Consider the following 23,407-nt stretch of genomic DNA (forward strand, 5'->3'; position numbering starts at 1 on the left):
TCTGGGAACGATAGGTCGAGAAGGAGGGCCTTTCACCAGAATGCAGATTGACTTCATTGAAATGCCCCCTTGTAAAAGGTTGAGGTATGTTTTAGTGATGGTTTGTCTGTTCTCTCGATGGGTGGAAGCATACCCAACGAGAAGTAGTGATGGAATTACAGTAGCCAAGCTATTATTGAGAGAGTTCATTCTTAGGTTTGGTTTTCCAGTCACGATTGAGTCAGATAGAGGAAAACATTTCCATAATGAAATCATGAAGCTAATTTGTGAAGCATTGAATGTACAACAGAAACTACATTGTGCCTATCGCCCAGAGGCTTCTGGTGTGGTGGAACAAGTAAATGGCACCATTAAAAACAGACTGGGAAAAATGTGTTTAGCCACAGGTTTGAAATGGCCTGATGTCTTGCCTCTGGTACTCATGACTATTAGATCCATTCCAGATAGGAATACAGGTCTGAGTCCCCATGAAATTGTCATGGGAAGAGCAATGCGTCATGTTTTCATACCAGTCAACAAGCTTTTGCCTATATCTGATGACTTGGTGTTGGATTATTGCAAGGACTGGCGGATTCCGTTCATTCTGTGTTCCATCAGGTTGGATCGGATACCACCACTCTTGAAAAGAAACCCGCTCATGATTTGAGCCCAGGGGACTGGGTGAGAATAAAAGTGCACAGAAGATGAAACTGTTTGGTCCCACGTTGGGGAAATCCACATCAGGTGATCTTGACTACGACAACAGCAGTAAAATGTGCAGGAGTGAAGAACTGGATTCATGCTAGTCACACCTTGCGAATTCCAAACCCAGTGGATAACAAGGAAGGAGAATACTTTGAAGAATCAGATACAAGCTCTGAATTAGATACTGAAGAAACAAGAACAAGACAAATTCCTGAAAGGGGGGAATCACAACAAAGTCCAGTTATTGCACCAGAGAACCTTCCTTTAAGAAGAAAGTTACAGATTTCTGACACCACCTCAGAATCAGACACCGAAACTGTTCAAGCACATAAGAATGAGAGTAAAAACAGTGAAGAGACTTTAAAAGAAATTCTTGATAAGACAGTCCCGAATGAAAGTTCAAGAGAAATTCCACCTGAAGTAACAAAATTAGATTGTAAAGTATCAGATAGAGAGTGAGGGAAAGATTTTTGCGGAAGACCCCCGAGGAGTTGTAGGGAACTCACACTTCCAGGTAGAAGAAGGGACGGTTAGTTAGCAGGAAGATTGTGTGGAAGAACCACGAGGAGGGATAGAACTAGGTAATAAAAAAGAAGTGGTGGAAAGAAGAACTACTGAAAGTCAAGTTGGAACTGAATCAGAGGACAGTGATGAAGAAGTACCAGAAGGTCGAGTCCTGAGAAAGAGAGCATGGAAAACTGAGAAAAATTAAAAAGGAAGTAAGTTGAAAAGGCCAGCAAGGGATGAAATTTGGCCCAACAAGATAAAGAGATTAAGATACAGATTGACACGAGTAAATTCATCTAGGGCTGAACAGGTGAATGAAGTGTCTAGCCAAGAAAAAATGAAAGACGTGGAACAAACAACAGCAGAAGAAAATAAGAGAACGAGAAAACCTAACCAGACGTATAAGTCGCCGGAATGGTCATATGTGGCACTGCCTAAAGTAAAAGAAGAGGCAGACAGTCAAGGGGATCTAGAGGTGACTGTACCAGGAGTGGTTGAGGAAGACGAAGAATTGGAAATCCTGAGAGTTATCTTGTCCGACATCGGAGAAGAGACGGATGTTCAGGAAATTCTGCAACAAGATTACGAAAGAAAAGTGAAAAACAATCAAATGCTAAACTGAAAAGATAAAAGGTGTTCAAAATGAAGAAACAATAAATTACTGGAAAAGACAAACTGAAAAGAACCAAGTAGGTGCTCAGAGCATGGGTTAGACAAAACTAGTTGTGAAGTAGAAGAGGCTAAGTCAAAAGGCACTGATCATTTTTCGAAATGGCAAACACAGAAAGTAGAAAATCAAAATGTGTGTTTCTTAGAAGATGGTTCAAAATGTGTTGTTGTTGTACAGGATTACTGATGCTTCTGTGGAGTGCGTTGGCGTTAATGGTTTCATTTAAGGTTACACTAGAAATAATAGAAGGACATAGTGAGAATAAAACTAACATAGAAAAGATTCAGAAGGTATGTCCGAATAAAATAGATAAAAATGATTTACATAAAGACAGATCTATAACTGATTTTTATAACAAAGTATTTTCAAAATTACTATACGAATATGTGAAGACGATGGATGTAAGGGATTGTTACGTCTGCATGCAGTTGCCGGCGTCTGTATCTGAGGGAGTGACTTACCATCACCTACCAGTAACATATGGAATAACATGTAGTGTACTAGCAAGTTTGTTTACAAGATAGGGAAATTAGAATATTACTTTTCAGATGTAGATAATGTATTTTCACAAGTACCTGTAATTAACAAGTTGAATAAAGTTAAGCCTACTGAAGTGTTAGGAGAATTTTTCTTAGAAACTAAAGAGTTAACATTAGAGTCAATATTTAGAAACAATCTAACTTGCAGTTTAAAGAAGGAAGAGAAAGTTTTCTTGGATATGGTTGAAGAAAGGAGATTAAAAATGCAAAGGAAAGTACCTGAGGGAAAAGAAGAAAGGACCGTCTGGGATGTTGAAAGAGAAAAACATTTGAAAGGAGAAGCTAGTCCAACAATGGCTTTAGATTGGCCTCAGAAAGGAAAGTTGTGTATTAGAAGGAATCAAACTGCACAAGATAATTACTTTGTAGGCACAAGTGATTGCCATGATACTTATAGAATCATGGGTGGATGGGAATTTAAAGGAGGTAATGATCCAGTATTCCCTGGACTATATTTTATCTGGAGGAACAAAGCATATTATCGATTGCCAGATCACTGGTATGGCACATGTTATCTAGGCCTGGTTTTCCCAAAGATATTCCATGTGGGAAGAGGAAAAGATGGTGCACATGAGTTAGGTAGTCAACTTACATGTAGAAAAAGAGAATCTTGGTCAGAAATTGTAGGAGACATTTTCGGAGCAGTGAGAATATCTCTGAATGCACACAAAATTAGAAAACTATCAACAGTAGTGGATCGCTTGTCAACAAGCACCGCTGGAGGATTTTTATTGGTAAATACTGAAATGGTTGCCATGCATGCCATGGTAATGCAAAATCGACTTGCCCTTCATATAATTTTGGCAAAAGAGGGTGGAGTCTGTGGAATGCTGAAAATTCAGCATTGTTGTACTTACATACCTGACGAAAGTCAAGATTTGAAGATATACATTAAGAATATAACTGATTTGCATGAGGAAATTGTTCCACTGGAAGTTGAAGGTTTTTGGGAAAAGATTGGGAAAAAGTTTTCTACTATTAAGAACTTTTTACTAAAGCTAGGTAGTACCTTTATTGGTAAAATATTATTTCTAGTAGCATGTGTGATTATTTTAGTATTAATTTTAAGACTAGGATGTTTATGTAACAAGAAAAGAACATTACGAAAACACACAAAAAGAGAAACTGTAAGAAACAAAGAGAAAGAAAGAAAAGAAAAGAAAGGGAATTTGAAGAAGTGAATGAATGAATGATTACAGTCTTATATAGCGCATAGCTACCCGAAGGCATCCCAGCGCTTGACTCACTAGATCTTGAGGAAATCAGGCAAACAGGAAGGTTTTTAAACTCTTCCTGAACCTGAGATGGTTAGCTTCCATTCTGATGGAGTCAGGAAGTTTATTCCAAAGGGTGGCGGCTTGGAGGGAGAAGCGCCTGCCTCCCATTCGCACTCTCCTGGTTCTAGGAATTGCAATAAGCTTCTTATTTCCAGACCTTAGAGCTCGTCCTGGTAGAAATAAATGAAACATAGATTGAATCAGGGAGGGTCCTATTTTATTAATAGCTTTATGGACCGTAGTCAACGCTTTAAACTGTACTCTTTGCTGGACAGGCAGCCAATGTAGTTGACGCAGTGCTGGCTTAGCAGAAGTCCGACGAGGGATATCCAGCAGCATACGAGCTGCGCAGTTCTGTACTGTCTGCAGGGTTTTTATGGTAGCTTGTGTGGTGCCTAAATACAGCGCATTCGAATAGTCCAAGCGTGAGAGAATCAACGCCTGCACTAATATTCTCCTGGCCTCAAACGGAAGAAGTTTGATTATCTTCCGAAGTAGTCTAATAAAGGCATAGCAGGTTCCTGCCACCTTGCGAGCCTGAACACCAAAGTTAAGGGCAGGATCAAGCCAGACCCCGAGGCTCTTAATTTGTTCTTTCGGTGGCGGTGGAGGGCCCAGATTAGACGGCCACCAGTTCTCTACCGTATTGGCCGGTTTATAACCTAGCAGCATCATCTCCGTTTTTGATCCATTCAACTTTAAGAAGGATCGGTCCATCCATTCCTTAACTTTATTAAGGCACAGGGAGAGGTTCTCAAATGGGGCACCCTGAGAAGCCAGGGAGATGATAAGCTGCGTGTCATCTGCATACGTTACCAGCTGTACTCCCCAGGGCAGCACCACCTCAGCCAATGGCCTCATATAAATGTTAAATAAGGTAGGGCTGAGGGAAGAACCCTGGGGGACACCGCATTGCAGACGCATTTGGGGGGAACAGGCATCATCCTCAAAGACCGCAAAAGTCCTATCGGACAGAAAAGAGCGCAGCCACTTTAGTGCGCCTCCTCCGACACCTACTTCCATCAATCTATGAATCAAGATGGAATGATTCACGGTGTCGAAGGCGGCACTAAGATCTAATAACAAAATGGCTGCCCTATCTCCATTGTCCACAATCTTCCTAGCCTCCTCTACAACAGTGATTAGGGCTGTTTCGGTGCCCTGCTTAGCTCTAAATCCTGTTTGAGTGATATGGAGGGAATTGCTGCTCTCAAGATAGGATCCCAACAATGCGTTCACATGCTTCTCCGCCAGCTTACTAATGGTTGGCAGTAAGGAGATAGGGCGATAATTAGCCCAGTCTTCTGGGTTGAGGTTTGGCTTCTTCAATAAAGCTTTCACTTTTGCCTGTTTCCAGGAAGAAGGAACAATGCCTGATGTAAGTGAGGCATTGATCACCTCTTGAATAGCTGGAGTTACAACATCTGACACCAACTTTAGGATGGAAGGCGGGGCGGGGTCCGCTGGAGAGCCTGATTTAAGATTATTCAAGAGGGACCATGCAGTAGGGTAATCTAGTTGAGAAAAATGATACAAACCGGTATTACCCGTGTCCATTGAGGAGGGCAAGATCTCTTCCACGGGCAGTGTCTTAAACGCGGAGAAAATATTATCCACCTTATCGGAAAAATAATGCGCCAATTCATTACAGCGGGAGCTTGCCAGTCCAGGGTCGTTAACAGGCATAGGGGGAGTGACCAAGGATTTGAAAATTTTGAAAATTTCCCTGGGGGCATTGGATGCCGAATCAATTTTTTCCTGATAGTAATTTGATTGGGCAGTTTTGATTCCCTGTTTATATTTCTTAAGGGCCAATTTATAGGTGTCCTTGCTCTCTTCTGAGTAGTTTTTGCGCCAGTAGAAGTAGAAGAAGTAGAATTAGAAGAGTGGAAAGACAATATGTATAGAAAAACAAGAGAAGAAGAGACAGGTTAAACAGTTATGTGAACTAACACAATAATTAAGAGAACTGAATTCATTTCTAGTGTGGTGATGTTAAAAATCACCAAAGGGGGATTGATGGAGCAGGTAGTGCAAAATGTTGTATACCTCCTCTATTTTGCATGAAAGTATTAATTGAATAACCTACTAATAATAATTTACTAATGGTGTGCTGTGATTTATTATAACTAACCATTTGCATACACAAATTACACGTGGGAACTTGCTATTTGCATGGCAAAATACCTCTAATAACTAAAATACGTAAGCATATTAATAGTAGTATATGTGGTAATTAGATATCGCATGATTTATGTTGCTTTTGTGATGTTTGCATCTTCATGGAGGACCGTAAAGGTGAATATATTGCTTTAAATGTCGCTATATGCTGGGAAAATACTAATATATAAAGGGATTAGTAAGGGTATAACATTAGAAGCATCATTCCTTTGTATTAATTATCCTTTTGTCTTTGTTTCGCTTAAGTTCACATTTGGGCCTATCAGAAAATGGCGGCAGAAACCGAGTTCAGATGTGGCCACCGTCATAGGATATTGGGGGACTGCCAAGACCCCGGACGTTAGAAACTGGTATAAAAAAAACAATGGACTCATACAAATAGAAGACGAAACTTTGCAACAATCAGTTTTGGATCATCACCGGAAATGTATCAGCAAAATCCATGTGAACCTGGACTGTCTAAAAATCGGACGTTTGCCCCAACCAATAGAAATAATGCTCCGCCCAAAAATGTTTCATGTTATCCCGAAATTTATTATAAAAGAGTAGTAGAATAGGGAGGGGTTAGCACATTCACACATTCAGCGGTTACTATGACTGCACACCCTGTTTGACCCCACAGGCAATGACGGATGCTGGTACGACTTCTGGTCCTTTGACGATCTTTGGGACTGTAACGTGCTGAGCAAAGGACTTTCGGACTCGGAGCTCTGGCCTGCTTATTTTGACAATTTAACGACAAAATTCGGTTATGCAGAGCAAATGAATTAGATAAAACCCAGATAGCCAGAATAGGTAAATATGATGTTCTATGATTTAACTAAATTGATCTAGAAATTCTAAACTTTTGAAGAGGCAAATGCTAATATTAATTACAATGCAATTTTAGATAAACAAATATTGATTAACAGAAATTATGAGTTTGTGGTTCTTCGATAAAGGGAATTAAGGATTCTGAGTCTTAAATGTGTTTTAGCTGGTTCTAAATCACCATCAACCAATCCAACTTGTCTATCGACCAAGTGGGCGGAGTGCCTTGATGTTTAGGATTAGGAATCTATAGGTGGTGAATGTTAATGTATATTTTGTGAAGTAACTTTTCTTTCACTATAGGTTATAAGGTATCCCACCCACATGTCCAGCGCGTAATCATCATTTCTCCTGTGTGCAGACTTGTGAGAGGAAAAGTATGAGTGTTGGTGTTATGGGCCCCACCAAAGAATACGTGTGTGAATGAGCTAGTGTGACCTCGGGTCTGCGACGCAGGAAGGATAGTTATAAATTTGCTCTCTTTTTTCCCCCACTCTCTCTCTCAGTCGCGCTGGATCACACGCAAGGTGGAGAGTCCACACCACAAGCTATCCAGGTGCCGGATCACAGTTACCAGTCTCCAACACTTGTGCTACTGCTGCTTGCTGGTGTGTGTGTACAAATATTGGAAGTGGTGTAATTCTCACAATGGTTCTCCTCACACTAGTCAGACTCCCCCCAAAGGCACCAATCTGTAACCAATTCACATGGGTCTTACCCCTGCTCCGCAAGTCTTGGGCAATATATTGCTCATTTAATCCAGGAAAGGGACTCTAGGAGTGTCCTTTGCTTCAGTAGGCCTTTCTCTTCACTGTCGGCCTCTAGGGGGAAGCCAGGCCGCAATGCGGGGTCGCGTCTAAATTATGGAGGACATCATCGAGGTGTTGTTCCTGTTAGAGCCCCCCTCGCGCACCGCCTTTAAATTCAATGCCAGCGAGGGCAGTGGGGGGTGCTCCGAGTTGCCACGCTTCAGTGTTTATCTTGCGCGATTCGGCTCCGGCCGCGAGAGGGCCCTGCAGCAGCAGCAAGCCACAAGTCCCGGCCTCCCCACTCACCGCGGTACCTCCTGCGCAGCACGGGCCTCACCACACTGAGGAGCCCCTCCTGGACAGCCGGCTCCGGCGCCGCAATGACTCATCAGATACGGCCTTGTCCAGCAGAGCGCAGTTGAAGGGTTCCGATACGCGGCCGTTACTCTCCGTCTCCACCCCCGCAGGTATCGTGCGCAGGCAGTATGGGCCTTTTCAGCGACAAAGCAATCCTCACCATTGCAGCCACTCTGGGCCCGATTTTCGCACTTTGCATCAATCGTTCTTGGCGTTGGAGGTATTGTAGCACAGCTTGTTAGTGCCGTCAGCTATCTTCGTTTTCTTGGGCTGTTTTGGTTATGGATGATGCGGATATGGATAGGATTGCAGCGATCCAGGCGCAAGCTTGATCACATCGCTGCCATCCTGAGGCCAGGCAAGCTCCGCCCCCTCCCCCATGCTTACTGTAAACTTACTGCTTATGCAAGTGGTGGACTTCCCAGTTGTTTTTCTGGAATTGTCCTGGTTGTGGATGTAAAGTGTTGCTTAAGAGGTTCGTTTGTTAGCCATATAAGCAGCTGTGCCATTCATGGTGACCTTGAAAATGATGCGTGTATGCTAAGAATAGATTTCTAACAAGACAAGCTTGGGTTTTGACTCAAAGGCAGCAAGGCCAAGTCAAAGTAATCGAAATAGAACAAAGGAAGGTGCCAGTGCTGCACTAAACTTTCAGAGAAATTTAAACAAATGAACTGACTTAAACAAATCCATTTTATCCATTTTATGGTTGATTTTAATCAAAAATATTTTATGCAATTTTTCTTATTATTTTGCACGGTTGTATTTAGAATGATTCAATAATATACACAAAAGATCAAAAGAAACAAACACAAAGATACATTTCAAATATTTGCATTACATGAACACATATAAATGACCACACAGCTAGCATACCTCAAGCAATCAGACAATAGACAACATTCAATTGGCAATTTACATTTATATACAAAAAGCAAACCATCAGTGAATAACACTTGCACTGTTTGAAAAAACCTATTTTAAAAGTTTTTTATCCCGTTTTTTGGCTGAAGGCGAAGACAAGTCAGAGATAGGTCTACGCGTTTCGAATCCCTTCACCGGGGATTCTCATCAGGACCAAAGCTTTCTGGGGAACAAAAACACGTACAGAACTGAATTAGACCACTGACCCCTCCAACAGGAGTTTGTTTGAAAAAAGGCCACTAAACTTCAATTCGGAGTCTTACCTAAACTTTGCAGTAACGCACCCACGAGTTTAATTGAATGGTAGACAGGCGTCAAATGAACGCAACTGTAGGCAGCAGAATAGAGAAAACAGTGTTTTAGATTAGAAAACAGCATCCTGCGTCTACCCTAATGACTAATGGCTAATGTATAGGCTGATTCGTGGGAAAAACTTACTAGTAGTTGTCTGAGATCTCTCAAGTAAACGTCCGTGGCTCCTTATTCAGCCTGGGCGATATCGGCTAGTTCTGTTCTGGGACAGTGAGGAGCAGCGAGTCGGTAGTTAATCGGCCGAAAACTGCATCCAAAACAGAAGCATATTCATTAGACCAACGTTCTCGAAATATTAAGTTAGAAGATCGAACGCACGCTCACAGCCTCCTGCGAGGTAAAAATACCTTATTATTCTTGATTTTAGGAGCGCCCTTGGATCCAAGCTACACCGTGCACGAGGACCGGTGTTTGTGTGCTGCAACAATCGCCATTTTGTAGTTCTTAGACGGTAACGAATCACAGGGCAGTGCTTCAGGGGGTTCTGGGAGTTGTAGTTCGGCCGCGATTTTTTCAGTATGACAATGAAGAAAAACATATTTCCACCCTTTTTGGAAAGCAATAATGGAAGTTAATTCAAACCTAAAAAAGACAGGTAGAAGCTCCGGTATTTTCATTGTGCGGTAGCGTTTTACTTAGTTATTCGTAATTCCAGGACAGTATGAATGGCGTTCTGATCCTGCACACATGAAACAAGGGTTGTGTCAATTAATACAAATACGGCCGTGTATGGAAAGTAGTCCGTAGCTGTACTGCTAATGCATGGTGTCGGTCCATAAGTACAAGGGGCCCGTAATTTAGCGTGGTATGTTCGGAACAATCGGCCGCACCTGACTGAATGGAGAGTAAGGACACCATTGGTATTTTTACAGATTATAAATCTCGGATAACTCATTCAGACCAGCCACTGATGTATTAAACTTGATGATAAGCATCGCTTCTCTCTTCACTAATTTGGCGTCAAGGTCGCCACCTCGGTCATCCTGTGTGACTTTTGAGATTACAGTCCATCTCTCATCTCTTTCAGTGTGATTTTTGACATGCCAATGGTTAACCAACGGAGCATTAGGCACGTTCTTACGTATCCTTGATTTGTGTTGTTGTATCCTTGTCCTTATCTCCGATAAAGGTGGTTCAATTGTCATCTGGGCCACCGAACGGTATACTACGGAAGTAATGAGACAACTCTCCAATGTACACTGCTATCGGAAACTCACTAAGGACCCTACCGCTGAACTGCAAGGGAAACTTTTTAACATTCTACAAAAAGGTTTTGACCAAGGATTCCTTGGAAAAAAGGAATACGATTTTCTAAGGAATAAGAATCCAAGGATACCAATCTTTTATGTACTTCCAAAAGTTCATAAAGATCAGAGGAGTCCCCCAGGACGCCCGATAGTCTCGGGTTGTGAATCGTTAAATGAGTCAATATCCAAATTCGTTGACTTTTTTCTCAAACCTTTTATGAAGGACGTCAAATCATATATACAAGACACCACAGATTTTTTGGCCAAACTTAATGCAATGGTTTTTGAAGAAAATGTCCATCTCCTTGCAACTTTGGATGTCACTTCACTCTATACGGAGATCCCACAAGATGAGGGTCTGGCAGTCTTGGAGTCATTCCTCAACAGTAGACCTAAACCTGAAAAGGTCCCGACGAATTTCATTATGGAACTAGCCACATTTGCCCTTAAGAACAACTATTTTTGTTTTAAAGATGATTTTTTTCTCCAAACCAAAGGTGTTGCGATGGGGTGTCCTTTTGCCCCAGAGCTGGCAGTCCTGTTCATGTCTAAGTATGAGGATCAATTCGTCTATAACAACAACCCTTTTACAATCTACATTACGAATTGGGTCCGATACATCGACGACGTTTTTTTAACATGGACTGGAGATGAAATTCAACTCCATGAGTTTGTCAACTGGTTAAACAATAGAACATTTGACATAAAATTCAGTTTGAACTTTTCCAAATATAAGATCCCTTTTCTAGACGTGGAAATTTACCCCAGTAACGGCAGTCTAGTCACTACACTCTACAAGAAGAAAACGGACAAGAACAAAGCATTACACTACTCAAGCAATCACCCACGCAGCTTAAAAGATAACCTGCCATACGGCCAATTCTTGCGAATTCGCCGAAATTGTAGCTTCAAAGATGAATACCTACATCATGCCAAAAATTTAAAGAACAACTTACTCCTTAGAGGCTACCCCAAAAAACTTCTGAAGAAAGCAATCAAACGAGCTTGGTGGACTCCACGCGAAGCACTTCTGGAGAGAAAGGTCAAATCCAAAACCAACAGGATTGTATGTGTATCAACCTATGGCCCAACGTCTAACTGGCTCAAAAAGACCATCTCTCAAAGTTGGCATTTGATTAAAAATCTTGATGTGTCACTCAAAGAGACCCCGCTATTTGCTTTTAAAAATGATAACAGCATAGCCAACCAGTTAGTCCGAGCTGCACTACCAAAAACCAAAAGTCAGGATATAAGAAGTCTTCTGAATTTGCCTCCAATACAAGGACATCATAAATGTGGGACATGTGTCTGTTGCGACTCCACAATCGAAGGGAATCATTTCACCCACAAGGGGGTCCATTGGAAACATGACTCTTTCTCAAACTGTAAAACAAAGTTTGTAGTCTACGGAATATTGTGCCCATGTGACAAACTGTATATTGGGAAAACAAACCAGGAGATAAGGACAAGGATACAACAACACAAATCAAGGATACGTAAGAACGTGCCTAATGCTCCGTTGGTTAACCATTGGCATGTCAAAAATCACACTGAAAGAGATGTGAGATGGACTGTAATCTCAAAAGTCACACAGGATGACCGAGGTGGCGACCTTGACGCCAAATTAGTGAAGAGAGAAGCGATGCTTATCATCAAGTTTAATACATCAGTGGCTGGTCTGAATGAGTTATCCGAGATTTATAATCTGTAAAAATACCAATGGTGTCCTTACTCTCCATTCAGTCAGGTGCGGCCGATTGTTCCGAACATACCACGCTAAATTACGGGCCCCTTGTACTTATGGACCGACACTATGCATTAGCAGTACAGCTACGGACTACTTTCCATACACGGCCGTATTTGTATTAATTGACACAACCCTTGTTTCATGTGTGCAGGATCAGAACGCCATTCATACTGTCCTGGAATTACGAATAACTAAGTAAAACGCTACCGCACAATGAAAATACCGGAGCTTCTACCTGTCTTTTTTAGGTTTGAATTAACTTCCATTATTGTTTTCCAAAAAGGGTGGAAATATGTTTTTCTTCATTGTCATACTGAAAAAATCGCGGCCGAACTACAACTCCCAGAACCCCCTGAAGCACTGCCCTGTGATTCGTTACCGTCTAAGAACTACAAAATGGCGATTGTTGCAGCACACAAACACCGGTCCTCGTGCACGGTGTAGCTTGGATCCAAGGGCGCTCCTAAAATCAAGAATAATAAGGTATTTTTACCTCGCAGGAGGCTGTGAGCGTGCGTTCGATCTTCTAACTTAATATTTCGGAGAACGTTGGTCTAATGAATATGCTTCTGTTTTGGATGCAGTTTTCGGCCGATTAACTACCGACTCGCTGCTCCTGACTGTCCCAAAACAGAACTAGCCGATATCGCCCAGGCTGAATAAGGAGCCACGGACGTTTACATGAGAGATCTCAGACAACTACTAGTAAGTTTTTCCCACGAATCAGCCTATACATTAGCCATTAGTCATTAGGGTAGACGCAGGATGCTGTTTTCTAATCTAAAACACTGTTTTCTCTATTCTGCTGCCTACAGTTGCGTTCATTTGACGCCTGTCTACCATTCAATTAAACTCGTGGGTGCGTTACTGCAAAGTTTAGGTAAGACTCCGAATTGAAGTTTAGTGGCCTTTTTTCAAACAAACTCCTGTTGGAGGGGTCAGTGGTCTAATTCAGTTCTGTACGTGTTTTTGTTCCCCAGAAAGCTTTGGTCCTGATGAGAATCCCCAGTGAAGGGATTCGAAACGCGTAGACCTATCTCTGACTTGTCTTCGCCTTCAGCCAAAAAACGGGATAAAAAACTTTTAAAATAGGTTTTTTCAAACAGTGCAAGTGTTATTCACTGATGGTTTGCTTTTTGTATATAAATGTAAATTGCCAATTGAATGTTGTCTATTGTCTGATTGCTTGAGGTATGCTAGCTGTGTGGTCATTTATATGTGTTCATGTAATGCAAATATTTGAAATGTATCTTTGTGTTTGTTTCTTTTGATCTTTTGTGTATATTATTGAATCATTCTAAATACAACCGTGCAAAATAATAAGAAAAATTGCATAAAATATTTTTGATTAAAATCAACCATAAAATGGATAAAATGGATTTGTTTAAGTCAGTTCATTTGTTTAAATTTCTCTGAAAGAATAGATTTCAGCATGGAATGGGTGATGTGCTCACTTTTACTCACTTCCTTGATGAGGCGTGCCACAATGTGTACAGTGCGTTTCCGAGGGGTGAATGTGGTGTGTGTGAGGGTGTGGAGCAAAGCATTTCATTCAAACAGTTGCAAGAGTTCTAGGGCTTGGACAGCAGCTCTGAAATAGACTCCAGGAAGGAGCAGGTTTAACTTTTATCAAGAGTGAGATCTAGTGCAATGCCATCTTGATCTTCTTGGTGATGTGTTGCTTGAGAGCAGACATGCCAACCCTCCCGATTCAGGCGGGAGACTACCCATTTCAAGGTTAGTCTCCCGCCTCCCGATTCCTGCAAGCAAAAACCCGTTTCCTCGGGGGTTTCAGCTGACAGGGCTTAGTATTGTGTAACGTGCTAATTCTTCCAGCAATACTCGGAGTGGCGATGCAGGGTCTCTAGAAGGCGTGAAAAACCAACAAAGCCTCATTAACAAGTGAATGGTCTTTTAAAGACCTGTGAAGTACTAGGGGGCGGCTGTGTGTGTGCCTGGGAAGCTGTTTCATGGGGGGAGGAGGGATACACTGCCAGCAACCTGCCAGGCCAGTGCACTACAGTTGCCTCACCCTCTCTCTGCCTGCCATTGCGCTCCATGCTTCTGAAAGGTAAGAAAAAAAGTGCATTTGAGTTTCAAATGTCCAGTCCTGCAGCAGCATACTTCCAAAGCCAATACATGACAGTAAGGCCCCATTCTCCCGATTTTTTTTTTTTTTTAATCTCCCACTTTGCTCTTTTGAAATGTTGGCATGTATGTGAGAGTGAAGTAAGTGTTGGTGATGATACAGTGTTCACACCATCCTGTTCGATGTCATGTAATCAGGTTTAGAATAGTTGTAGAATCTTCTTGTTGACAAGTGGGAGGAATTTGTTCTTGGTGGGATTGAGTTTCAAGTAGGTGTTAGACATTCAGGTCTGAATGTGATGGAGACATTGATTGAGTCACTGAACTTGAAGAGCAGGGGAGGCTTTCAAGTAGTTGTGTACCATCAGAGGCTTAATTAATTTTGAAATGGCTGTGATGCGTAGATTTCCAGGTAGAGTTTCAAGAAAATGCTGGGCAGGGTAGAGGCCTGGGACAATCTGCTGGTTTGGTGCAACTTCTGTGGTCTTGAGGTCCCCATGTGGCTGACCTGCTGTTATATAGATAAGTAGGAGGAGAACAAACGGAGAACCCTGGCAGTGAATACCATTTAAAACATGAGGCAGTGGATGAGGGTCGAATTGTCAACGTTATCAAAAGCCGAGAGAGAGCGGTCATTCTTGTCTGTTGTGAGAAAGGTATTTTCTAACTAGTTGTATGGTGGCTGTTCCAGTGCTGTTGTGTGTTATAACGCCTGATTGGTAGTCATTGAGGAGTTGACTGCCTTTGATGTTTTATTGGAGTTGGGTGCAGACTACTTTTCAAATGATATTGCTGAGGAAGGCTAGATGTGTAGTGGGCGTATTGTTAACAAGATCATTCAGACCTAGAATGGGCTTTTTAAGGAGTGGGAATATCCAGTCTCGGGAGCATACCTTAGAACATAGAGACAATAATGATCATGAACAATAGTGAATGAACTTCTCCAGTGAGGACTTAGAAGAAAGCTACTGGTAGGGCATTGTCTTCAAAGAAGGTGGCTTCAAGGGAGATGAAGATGCTCATTAGGTCTACCACATCATAGCCTTGTCTTTGATGGAATCATAAATGCCGGTGGGGTATTAAACGTCAAGAGAATACTTATTAACATTATGCCCTGGCTCTTAATTTAAAACCAGCGCTGACTCTCATTACACAGAGATTGATTTCTATGGGTATTTTTAGGTGTGGCTCTAGAGACACCTTTAGCTGTCTTGCAAGACTATTGTTTTTCAGAAAAAAAAAGGAATTTTATAAAGAAACATATGAGATTTCGGTCAGCGCTCTTCATCCAATGAACTATTAAATAGTCATTCACAGTTTGCTTTCAGCCACCACAGAATACAGCATATGGTTTATGAGTTAGCCATTGGCTCCCATACATGTGAATAATTGATTTTTGCGTGTGCAGAATTTTTGTAGTTCCTCCTAAACAACAGTCCCATTCAGTGCCAGGACTGCTGAGGCAATAGCTTCATTTAAAAAAAAACACAGCATTTATTTAGAATTTTTCAAACATTTTTTTTGTGAGGGCCTGGCAGCTTCTTACACTCTACTTCCAGGCTGCTCAATGCCACTAGCAGTACACTGCATTACACAAGTACACTGGTTTGGGTGGCTATCTTTAAATGGGGTTTCCCGTTTTTAAAAAAAGTTTTAAAATCAATTGAAGATGGTCGCTAATGCTGTTGGAGGCATACATGCGCACACAATGTCAGCAACCTTTAAATGATTTTTGTTCTACTTTATGGCAGAATCAGTATTAAAAACCATTTGAAGAAGGACACCCTTGTGTACACAGGTAGCTATCCAAGAATGGTTTTTGCCAAAACGTGTTGCATCAACAATTCTAAGATGGCTATCTGTGGTTCCAAATTCATTTGCAAGTATGCACATGCATGGGCAGCCATCTTAGAAGGCTTTTCGTGATTTATTTAGCTTTTTTACTATTGAAGGATGGCCTCTTTGTTGCATTTTTCTAACAGTAATCGAAGAACAAATTATTTCAAAAGAGCAAGCATTGCTAAAATCAATAGCTCTGTGGTCAAGACCACACCTATTGGCTTTGCCAGTAGGTGGGTATCACACTCAAACTATTTATCTTATTGCACCAATTATTGCTGACTGTGTTCTTCTATTATATGAAACATTTTCATGGGCACAAATGTGATTTGCTCTTACAGTGTTAAATAAATGTTGGCCCCACTAGCAACCAGTATTTCACTTGTTCCTTTTAAAAAGCTTTGAATTGCTTTTAAAGCAAAAGAAATTATTTGGGAAATTGTGGACTGCAATGCACCTATTTGTCACCATTTTTCCAACATTGTCTTTGGAGGTGAAGCCCCGATTCTATTACAGGACCGGAGGCTTCGTATTATGCTTCTCTTTCTATTTAATGCCACTCACAGCAGCCAATGAAAACTTCGCATTATGTAAATAAAACTACATTTCCCATGATGCACATGTAACACATCACATCCTGCAAGACCCCATAAGAGCCATCATAACCGGAAATCATCCTCTTTCTTTGCTGCTCACGCAGGAAGTTACGTGTATTATCATCTTTACGATATTTTTACATGAAGATGTAAAGTTTTATATTGATTTGACGCGCAACGCTATGTATGGTTTAAACGCCACGTTAGCGTGTTACTCTTCTTGTTTTGCCTAATCCACATTTTGTCATGTAGCTTGTTGCTTGATTGCCTACATTGGTTTATGAGCTGCGCGAGCCTCGCGCTTGGGGTTCTCGACGAGCTAGATACTCCCGCTGTCTTTGGGGAGGTATACGCTTTTGTGCCGGTGTGTTTCCCGGCCGAAAGCATCTTTGAATTTCCCGCCGCTGCGGGACGGTATTCTGAGCTTTGCGGCCGCGCAGGTGGTTCTTTCTGTGTACTCCCGCTTGGGAGGTAATGGTACCGGACTGCCAAAGGCAGTGTTTTATGTGCAGTTTTAACGCGCAGAGGCTCCCCTCATTAGCCGAGCGCGCACAGAGCTTTCCCTTTTGTTTTCCCCTTAGTTTCGACGTGCGTAGCCCAATTGGGCTATTTCTTAGTAGGATTTGGGCTACGCACATCGCTACTGCCCATTTTTCCCTATAATGTAATCTATTTCTCCCTCGATCCCCACCGAGCAGCATCTCCTACGCCTGGCTGGCTGAAATAACTGTTCTGGGCCCAGAAGGTGCATACCTCCTTTATAAACATTGCTCTTTGGCTCCATCTACGCCCCGGGGGCTGAAACAATAGTGCTACAGCTTATGCTGAGGAGCTAGGTACCCTTTGTGATTATCTGTGCTGTGGGTTGACTCCCCCCTTACTCCTCTCAGTTCAGTGTCTCACCTCATGAGCAGATATATCCACAAATTGTGTCCCACTATGGAGTATTGGGTCACTTGTGAAGAGGATGATAATTTATATGAGGAGGAAGTGGCAACCCCTTCCCTAGAAGACAACATTGTTGAGGCCCTGGACGCCTTGGTCCAGGAGTCGGTCAACAAGGCCCTTGAGAAAGCAGTTCCTGGGACTGTGCAGCAAGCGCTAGCTACTGCATTAAAACCAATAACGAAACAGCTTGAAAAATTTGCGAAACGTCATGGTTTTACTGCTCCGGCAGACTCTCCCAGGGACGCTCCCCAGCCAAAACCCTGGCCTCATTGTTCCTCTCTGTCTTCACTGCCTGCCCCAGACACCGACAAATCCAAGACCCCAGGCACTGACGCAGACACGGATACTACGGGAATGGACACCCCGGAAGAGTCCCCCCCCCCCCCTGAGAAAAGAAACAAGAAGTCAAAAATGTGGAAACACCGCAAGCTATCCCCACTCCCTTCACTTTTAACCCAGCTGATAGAGTTCACCTCTGGTCGTCTGATTGGTTAGCTGCCCCTGAGGTTGCGGCATTAATTGCACGGAAACCTTCGCAAAAGCTTTGACAAGGAGGTGCGGAACAGACTCCGCTCAGAGTGTCCTAGACAAGATATTTCTGATAAGGTGGCAGAAACCCCGGATATAGACTCCAGTCTCTTAACCTTGTTGAAAAAGTTCGCAAAAGATCCCAAGAAGGGTATTGATCGCGCCTGGCGAGATTGCCAAGACAAGCTCTTAGATGTGGTCGGCCCTCTAGCTAAGATCTTGGAAATGGCTTGAGAAGCGCAGGAATCCGGTACTGCAGTGGATCCCCATGTCCTGTCAGGATGGACACAGAGAGCCATATGCCTCTTGGGTAACGCTAACTGTGCCATCTCCACTGAGCGGCGCAAATCAATCCTTATGCCATGGACTCCAATGTCACAGAATTGGCTGCAGCAGAAACCGGGTCCCTTGGCGGACGGAAACCTGTTCGGGGACCGTTTCATCAAAGACGTGGCCAATTATGTGGGCACCTTCATGACTCTTGACAAAGCACAGTCTGGCATTAAAAGAGTCTTTCAGGTTGGTGTTTTCAGCGGGGCCGGACAAGGCCGAGGACGCTTGTTTGGCCGTCAGTTCTTCCAAGGTCCTCAGAGAGGAGACTTCGGTCGAGGCAGGGGAGAGTGGGACGCCACCCGTGGGGGAATCTTTTACCCCACCAGACAGCGCTTCAACAAGAGGCGTTTCAACAGAGGATCGTATCGTGGAGGCTTCCAGACCCCTGAATCTTCTGGTAAGTGCTCCAGACAAATTCCTTCTACCATTGGGGGGTCGTACTCAATTTTTCTATCACAATTGGGTTCAACTATCTCAGGATGCTTGGATATTGCAGACAATTCAGGGTTTTAATCTAGATTTCTTTCAGACCCCTTATCAGGACAGGCTACCTAGACAGCTTTCTTTTTTCCAACTAGAGTGCGATTTTATAGATTTCGAACTCGAAGAATTGCTGCAGAAACACGCAATAGCGTATTGCGACGAGGGTCCCGCGGTTTCTGCAGCAATATTTTTCTGGTGCAGAAGAAAGGCGGAGGTTACAGGTTGGTACTCAATTTAAAGGATTTCAATCATTACATGACCTACAAACATTTCAAGATGGAGGGCATCCATCTGTTGGCAGATCTCCTGAAACAAGAGGACTGCCTGGTCCATCTGGACCTGAAGGATGCCTATCTGTCTATTCCCATCTTTCCTCCCCATCGCTGGTTCCTGCCATTTTAATGGCGGAACCGATGGTTCGAATATTTGGTCCTTCCTTTCGGACTTTCCTCAGCACCGTGGTGCTTCACCAAGGTGATGAAGCCAGTGATAGCGTACCTCAGGGAACAGGGAGTTCGCATGATAGTTTACCTGGACAACATACTTATAATGGCGCAGTCTCCAGCTTTGGCGGTTCAGCATTTACGCATGACCATTGCTACATTACAAAACCTGGGGTTCGTGTTCAACGAATCCAAGTCGGTTCTGTGTCCTTCCCAGACGATAGATTTCCTGGGCTTCGTCATAAATTCTCAAACAGCTCAGTTGAGTCTTCCACGCTCCAAACTTCGGGATATCAAAAAGGAGCTGTGCTCCCTGTTATCCAAACAGATGGTCTCACTCAGAGTGATTGCCAGGATAGTGGGCCTTCTGGTGTCCTCCATTCAGGCAATTTTTCCAGGGCCCCTCCATTATCGAGCCCTTCAGAGGCTAATGATTCAGCACCTGCAGAAGGGCCACTCTTACACAGACCTAGTCCCTCTTTCCCAAGAGGTACGGGATGAGATCCAGTGGTGGCTTGCCCACGTGGAGGCATGGAACGGAAAGGCTATTTTCGGCTCCCTGCCGGAGGTCGTCATAGAGTCCGACGCCAGCCACTGGGGCTGGGGGGATCGCTGCGGAAACATTTCCAGAGGAGGGCGTTGGTCCCTACACGAACTAGACCTCCATATCAATTGCCTAGAACTCCTTGCAGGGTCGTTCACGATCCGGACTCTGTCACCCAAACAGGTGTCGTGTTGCATCCTCTTGCGAATGGACAACACCTCAGCGGTTCCATACATCAACAAGCTGGGAGGCACGAGGTCCTCCATTCTAGTAGAGATAGCGAAGGACTTTTAGCATTATTGCCTGATTCACCAGATCTCGGTCATAGCAGAGTACATTACGGGTCAGTCGAATGTAGTGGCAAACTGAAACTCCCAACATCTCAAGGATTACAGCGATTGGCAACTCCAACCCCAGATAGTCCAGTGGCTACAGGCGATCTGGGGAAATTGCGAGATCGACCTGTTTGCCTCCAGATTGAATCGTCAAATGACCAAGTTTTTCAGCTGGAGGGCGGATCCGTTGGCTCTGGCGACGGATGCTTTCTCCCAGGATTGTCTCCAGAACCTGAATTATGCTTTTCCCCCCTTCATTCTGATTCCCCGGGTGTTCACGCAGATAATGCGCCAGAGGTCGGAGGTGATCCAAGTGACTCCTCTGTGGAAGTCGCAGCCTTAGTTCCCAATATTATTGGAGGTGAGCTGCTACTCCCCCAGGATGATTCCGTGGTCCTCAACGATGCTCCAGGGCCCTCATGGAGAGATGCACCTGATGGTACTATTGGGGCAGTTGTCCCTGATGGCCTGGAGACTTTCCGGCAATGTTGGCAAACGGCATGATTTTCAGAACAAGGTTCAGATTTTATCAACCAGGCTTGGGCCCCCTCAACCAAGAAAAGATATTCTTCAGCCTGGAAATGTTGGGTTCGTTGGTGCGTGGAACAACACTTGGATCCCGTGGGGGCAGACTTACCCTATATTGTAAATTTTTTGTCAAAAAAGGCTTCTGAGGGTTTGGCATACCGTTCTATCAACAATTTCCGTTCGGCCATTTTGGCTGGTCATTCCCAAATTGAGGGTAAGCCATTAGGGATGCACCCATTAGTATGTAAACTATTGAAAGGTATTAGAGTAGCAAATCCACCCAAGCCGAAGTATTCTTCCTTGTGGGATGTCTCGCTAGTCCTTTCCTTATTCAATCAATGGCCGCACACCAATATGTTGACAAGGAAACAACTTTCATCCAAATTAGCCATGCTGTTATGTCTGTCTGCATGTAGACGGTCTTCTGATGTTAAAGCTCTAGACATTACAGGTAGAGTATTTACTCCTGAAGGAGTTTCTTCTAACATCACTTCCAGGACTAAAACAATGTCATGTAGTGTAGAATAGCATGCTTTTCCTGGTAACACAAAACTATGTGTAGTTCAATGTCTCAAGGCTTACGAAGAATGTACCAGGCCTATTCGGCCTGATGGTGTGGTGCAATTTATTTATTGCTTTGCAAAAACCTTATAGACCTGTTACTGTGGCTACCATAGCCAGATGGCTAAAATCTGTTATGTAAGAAGCAGGTATTGATACCCAAGTATTTGGGACGCACTCTGTTCGGGGCGCCATGGCCTCTAAGACATTCATGTTAGGTTCTACTATTCAGGATATCATGCATTCTTCCGATTGGTCTTCTGAGTCTACCTTTAAACAGTTTTATTATAAACCGGTGGGTGATATTTCCTCTGTGGTATTTGATCAGCGTTAAACTAGCATAATACGAAGCCTCTGGTCCTGTAATAGAATAAAAAATTAGCTAGCATTCGCGCCAAGAATTTTCAATTCTATTAAGGACACGGAGGTGAGGATTATCCCACCCGGTTGGATTACAGTATTGTAATGCTTACCCACCCATCTGTATTTATATTCTGTCTAAAACAGAAGTTACGGGTTTTCCTGTCTTTCATTCTTCCAGGTTCTAAGAAGAAGATGGATTGAAAGTACTTCTGGTTAAGAAGACGTTATTTTCCAGTTGGTTTGGTTCTTCCACATTGGAGGTAGTTCTATGGACTTAAGGACTTTTACTGTTCGAGCAAAGAAAGAGGATGATTTCCGGTTATGGTGGCTCTTATGGGGTCTTGCAGGATGTGATGTGTTACATGTGCATCATGGGAAATGTAGTTTATTTACATAATGCAAAGTTTTCATTGGCTGCTGTGAGTGGCATTAAATAGAAAGAGAAGCATAATCCTCCCCTCCGTGTCCTTAATAGAATTGAAAATTCTTGGTGAGAATGCTAGCTAATTTTTTATTCATCTTCAGCTTATAGAAGGAGGGGTTGCCTTCCTCACTGTAGTGTTGTGTATGGTAAAGATAGCGGTCTCCCTCTGGGATCATTTACATGTACTCGGCCTGGGGAGGACCCTACACTCACCACATTCACCACTGTCATTTTGTAAAGCACACATTGTACAGTGCTGCTCACCCAGCTCATCCTTCACATATTAAACCTTGCAAAAACGTGAGGAGGTAACTTTAGTAAGATTATGGAGAAAAAATTAGCTTTTGTTTTGCCGTATGGGACACAAAGTCTTGTGCTTCGCAGGTGTTTGCATGTATAATGTTTCAACCTTAGGACAGTTTGAAGATTGCTCACCGTTTCCGTTTGCTTTTTTTCTATTGGCACAATTCTTTCCAATCTGAGGCTTTTTATTTCAAGTGAGTGTTTTTCAGAACACACTGTACCCTCCTGTGTTTTCAGCTTCTCCCTTCCCAGAACAGCGATTACATTTTAAAATAACTAGTGAATGAATAACGAAAAATATCAAAGGAGAGTGGGGGGCAGTGAGGTGGCCCCATAACTTTAAAAGATCCCTCCATAGTAAGGGACTTTTTGGTCTTACTAGAAAGCCCTCTTTCACTTCTGCTCAGCCGCTTCGCTTAAGGATTATTTACACTCAAAGAAGAAATTGAAAGTTACTCCTTCAGTAGAACTGTTGCTGAACGTCAAATGCTTTACTGCTTCCTTACTTGCCTCTGTTTACTCCCCACATCAAAACATTCTCTGATTTTTGAGAGTATCAGTTGAAAGTTGGGGCTTTCTAGAATTATACTTTTATGGATAGCAGTCCACACTCTACAAATTATATTTATGTTTTAAACACTTGTAAACCTCCTCTCGTTGTTAGAAGGATGTCCTTACTTTTAATAATGTTATTGATTTTCAACATTTTGTACTGGTGCACAATTGCCTTTTCTACTAGAAATGCTGTATAGAAATCTTGGCCAAATATAGGGGCATATTTACAAGCCCCTATCGCCATCCCAACGTCACTTTCAGTGACGTTGGGATGGCGATAGGGGCAAGGCAGCGTTAAGCCACTTAACGTGGCTTAACGCTGCCTTGTGAATAAGGTACCCTTTCACGCTGTGTTTAGCGTGAATGGGATGGGCAATGGCTGTTGTGGTGGGCTACAAAACTAAGGAGCCTTTAAAAAAAAATCAAATTAGATGTTAGATTATTTTGGGGGATTTTTAGTTCTACACAAATAATTGAGTGGCACCGCAGAAACACAAGTACTGAATCCCCCCACTGAGCACCAGTGTAAGAA

At 42.9% G+C, this 23,407-nt stretch overlaps 1 protein-coding gene across 3 annotated transcripts in view; it reads left to right on the plus strand.

Annotated features, from left to right (window-relative positions):
* LOC146871420 (uncharacterized) overlaps positions 1-23,407 on the plus strand; it is a 944,195-nt gene that overhangs the window by 648,211 nt on the left and 272,577 nt on the right. The window contains exon 5 of one of the 3 annotated variants that reach the window (XM_085651066.1): positions 21,772-21,875. The exons of 1 other annotated variant lie outside the window; for it this stretch is intronic. In XM_085651066.1, coding sequence (XP_085507192.1) covers positions 21,772-21,810 — 39 coding nt within the window. In that variant the 3' untranslated portion in view covers positions 21,811-21,875. Of the gene's footprint in view, positions 1-6,104; positions 6,765-21,771; positions 21,876-23,407 lie in introns of those variants that run through there. One more of the 3 variants, XM_085651064.1, reaches the window with a different exon arrangement.

The sequence above is a fragment of the Triturus cristatus genome, chromosome 1_1 (assembly GCF_964204655.1).
Source record: "Triturus cristatus chromosome 1_1, aTriCri1.1, whole genome shotgun sequence".
NCBI classification, from domain to species: Eukaryota; Metazoa; Chordata; class Amphibia; order Caudata; family Salamandridae; genus Triturus; species Triturus cristatus.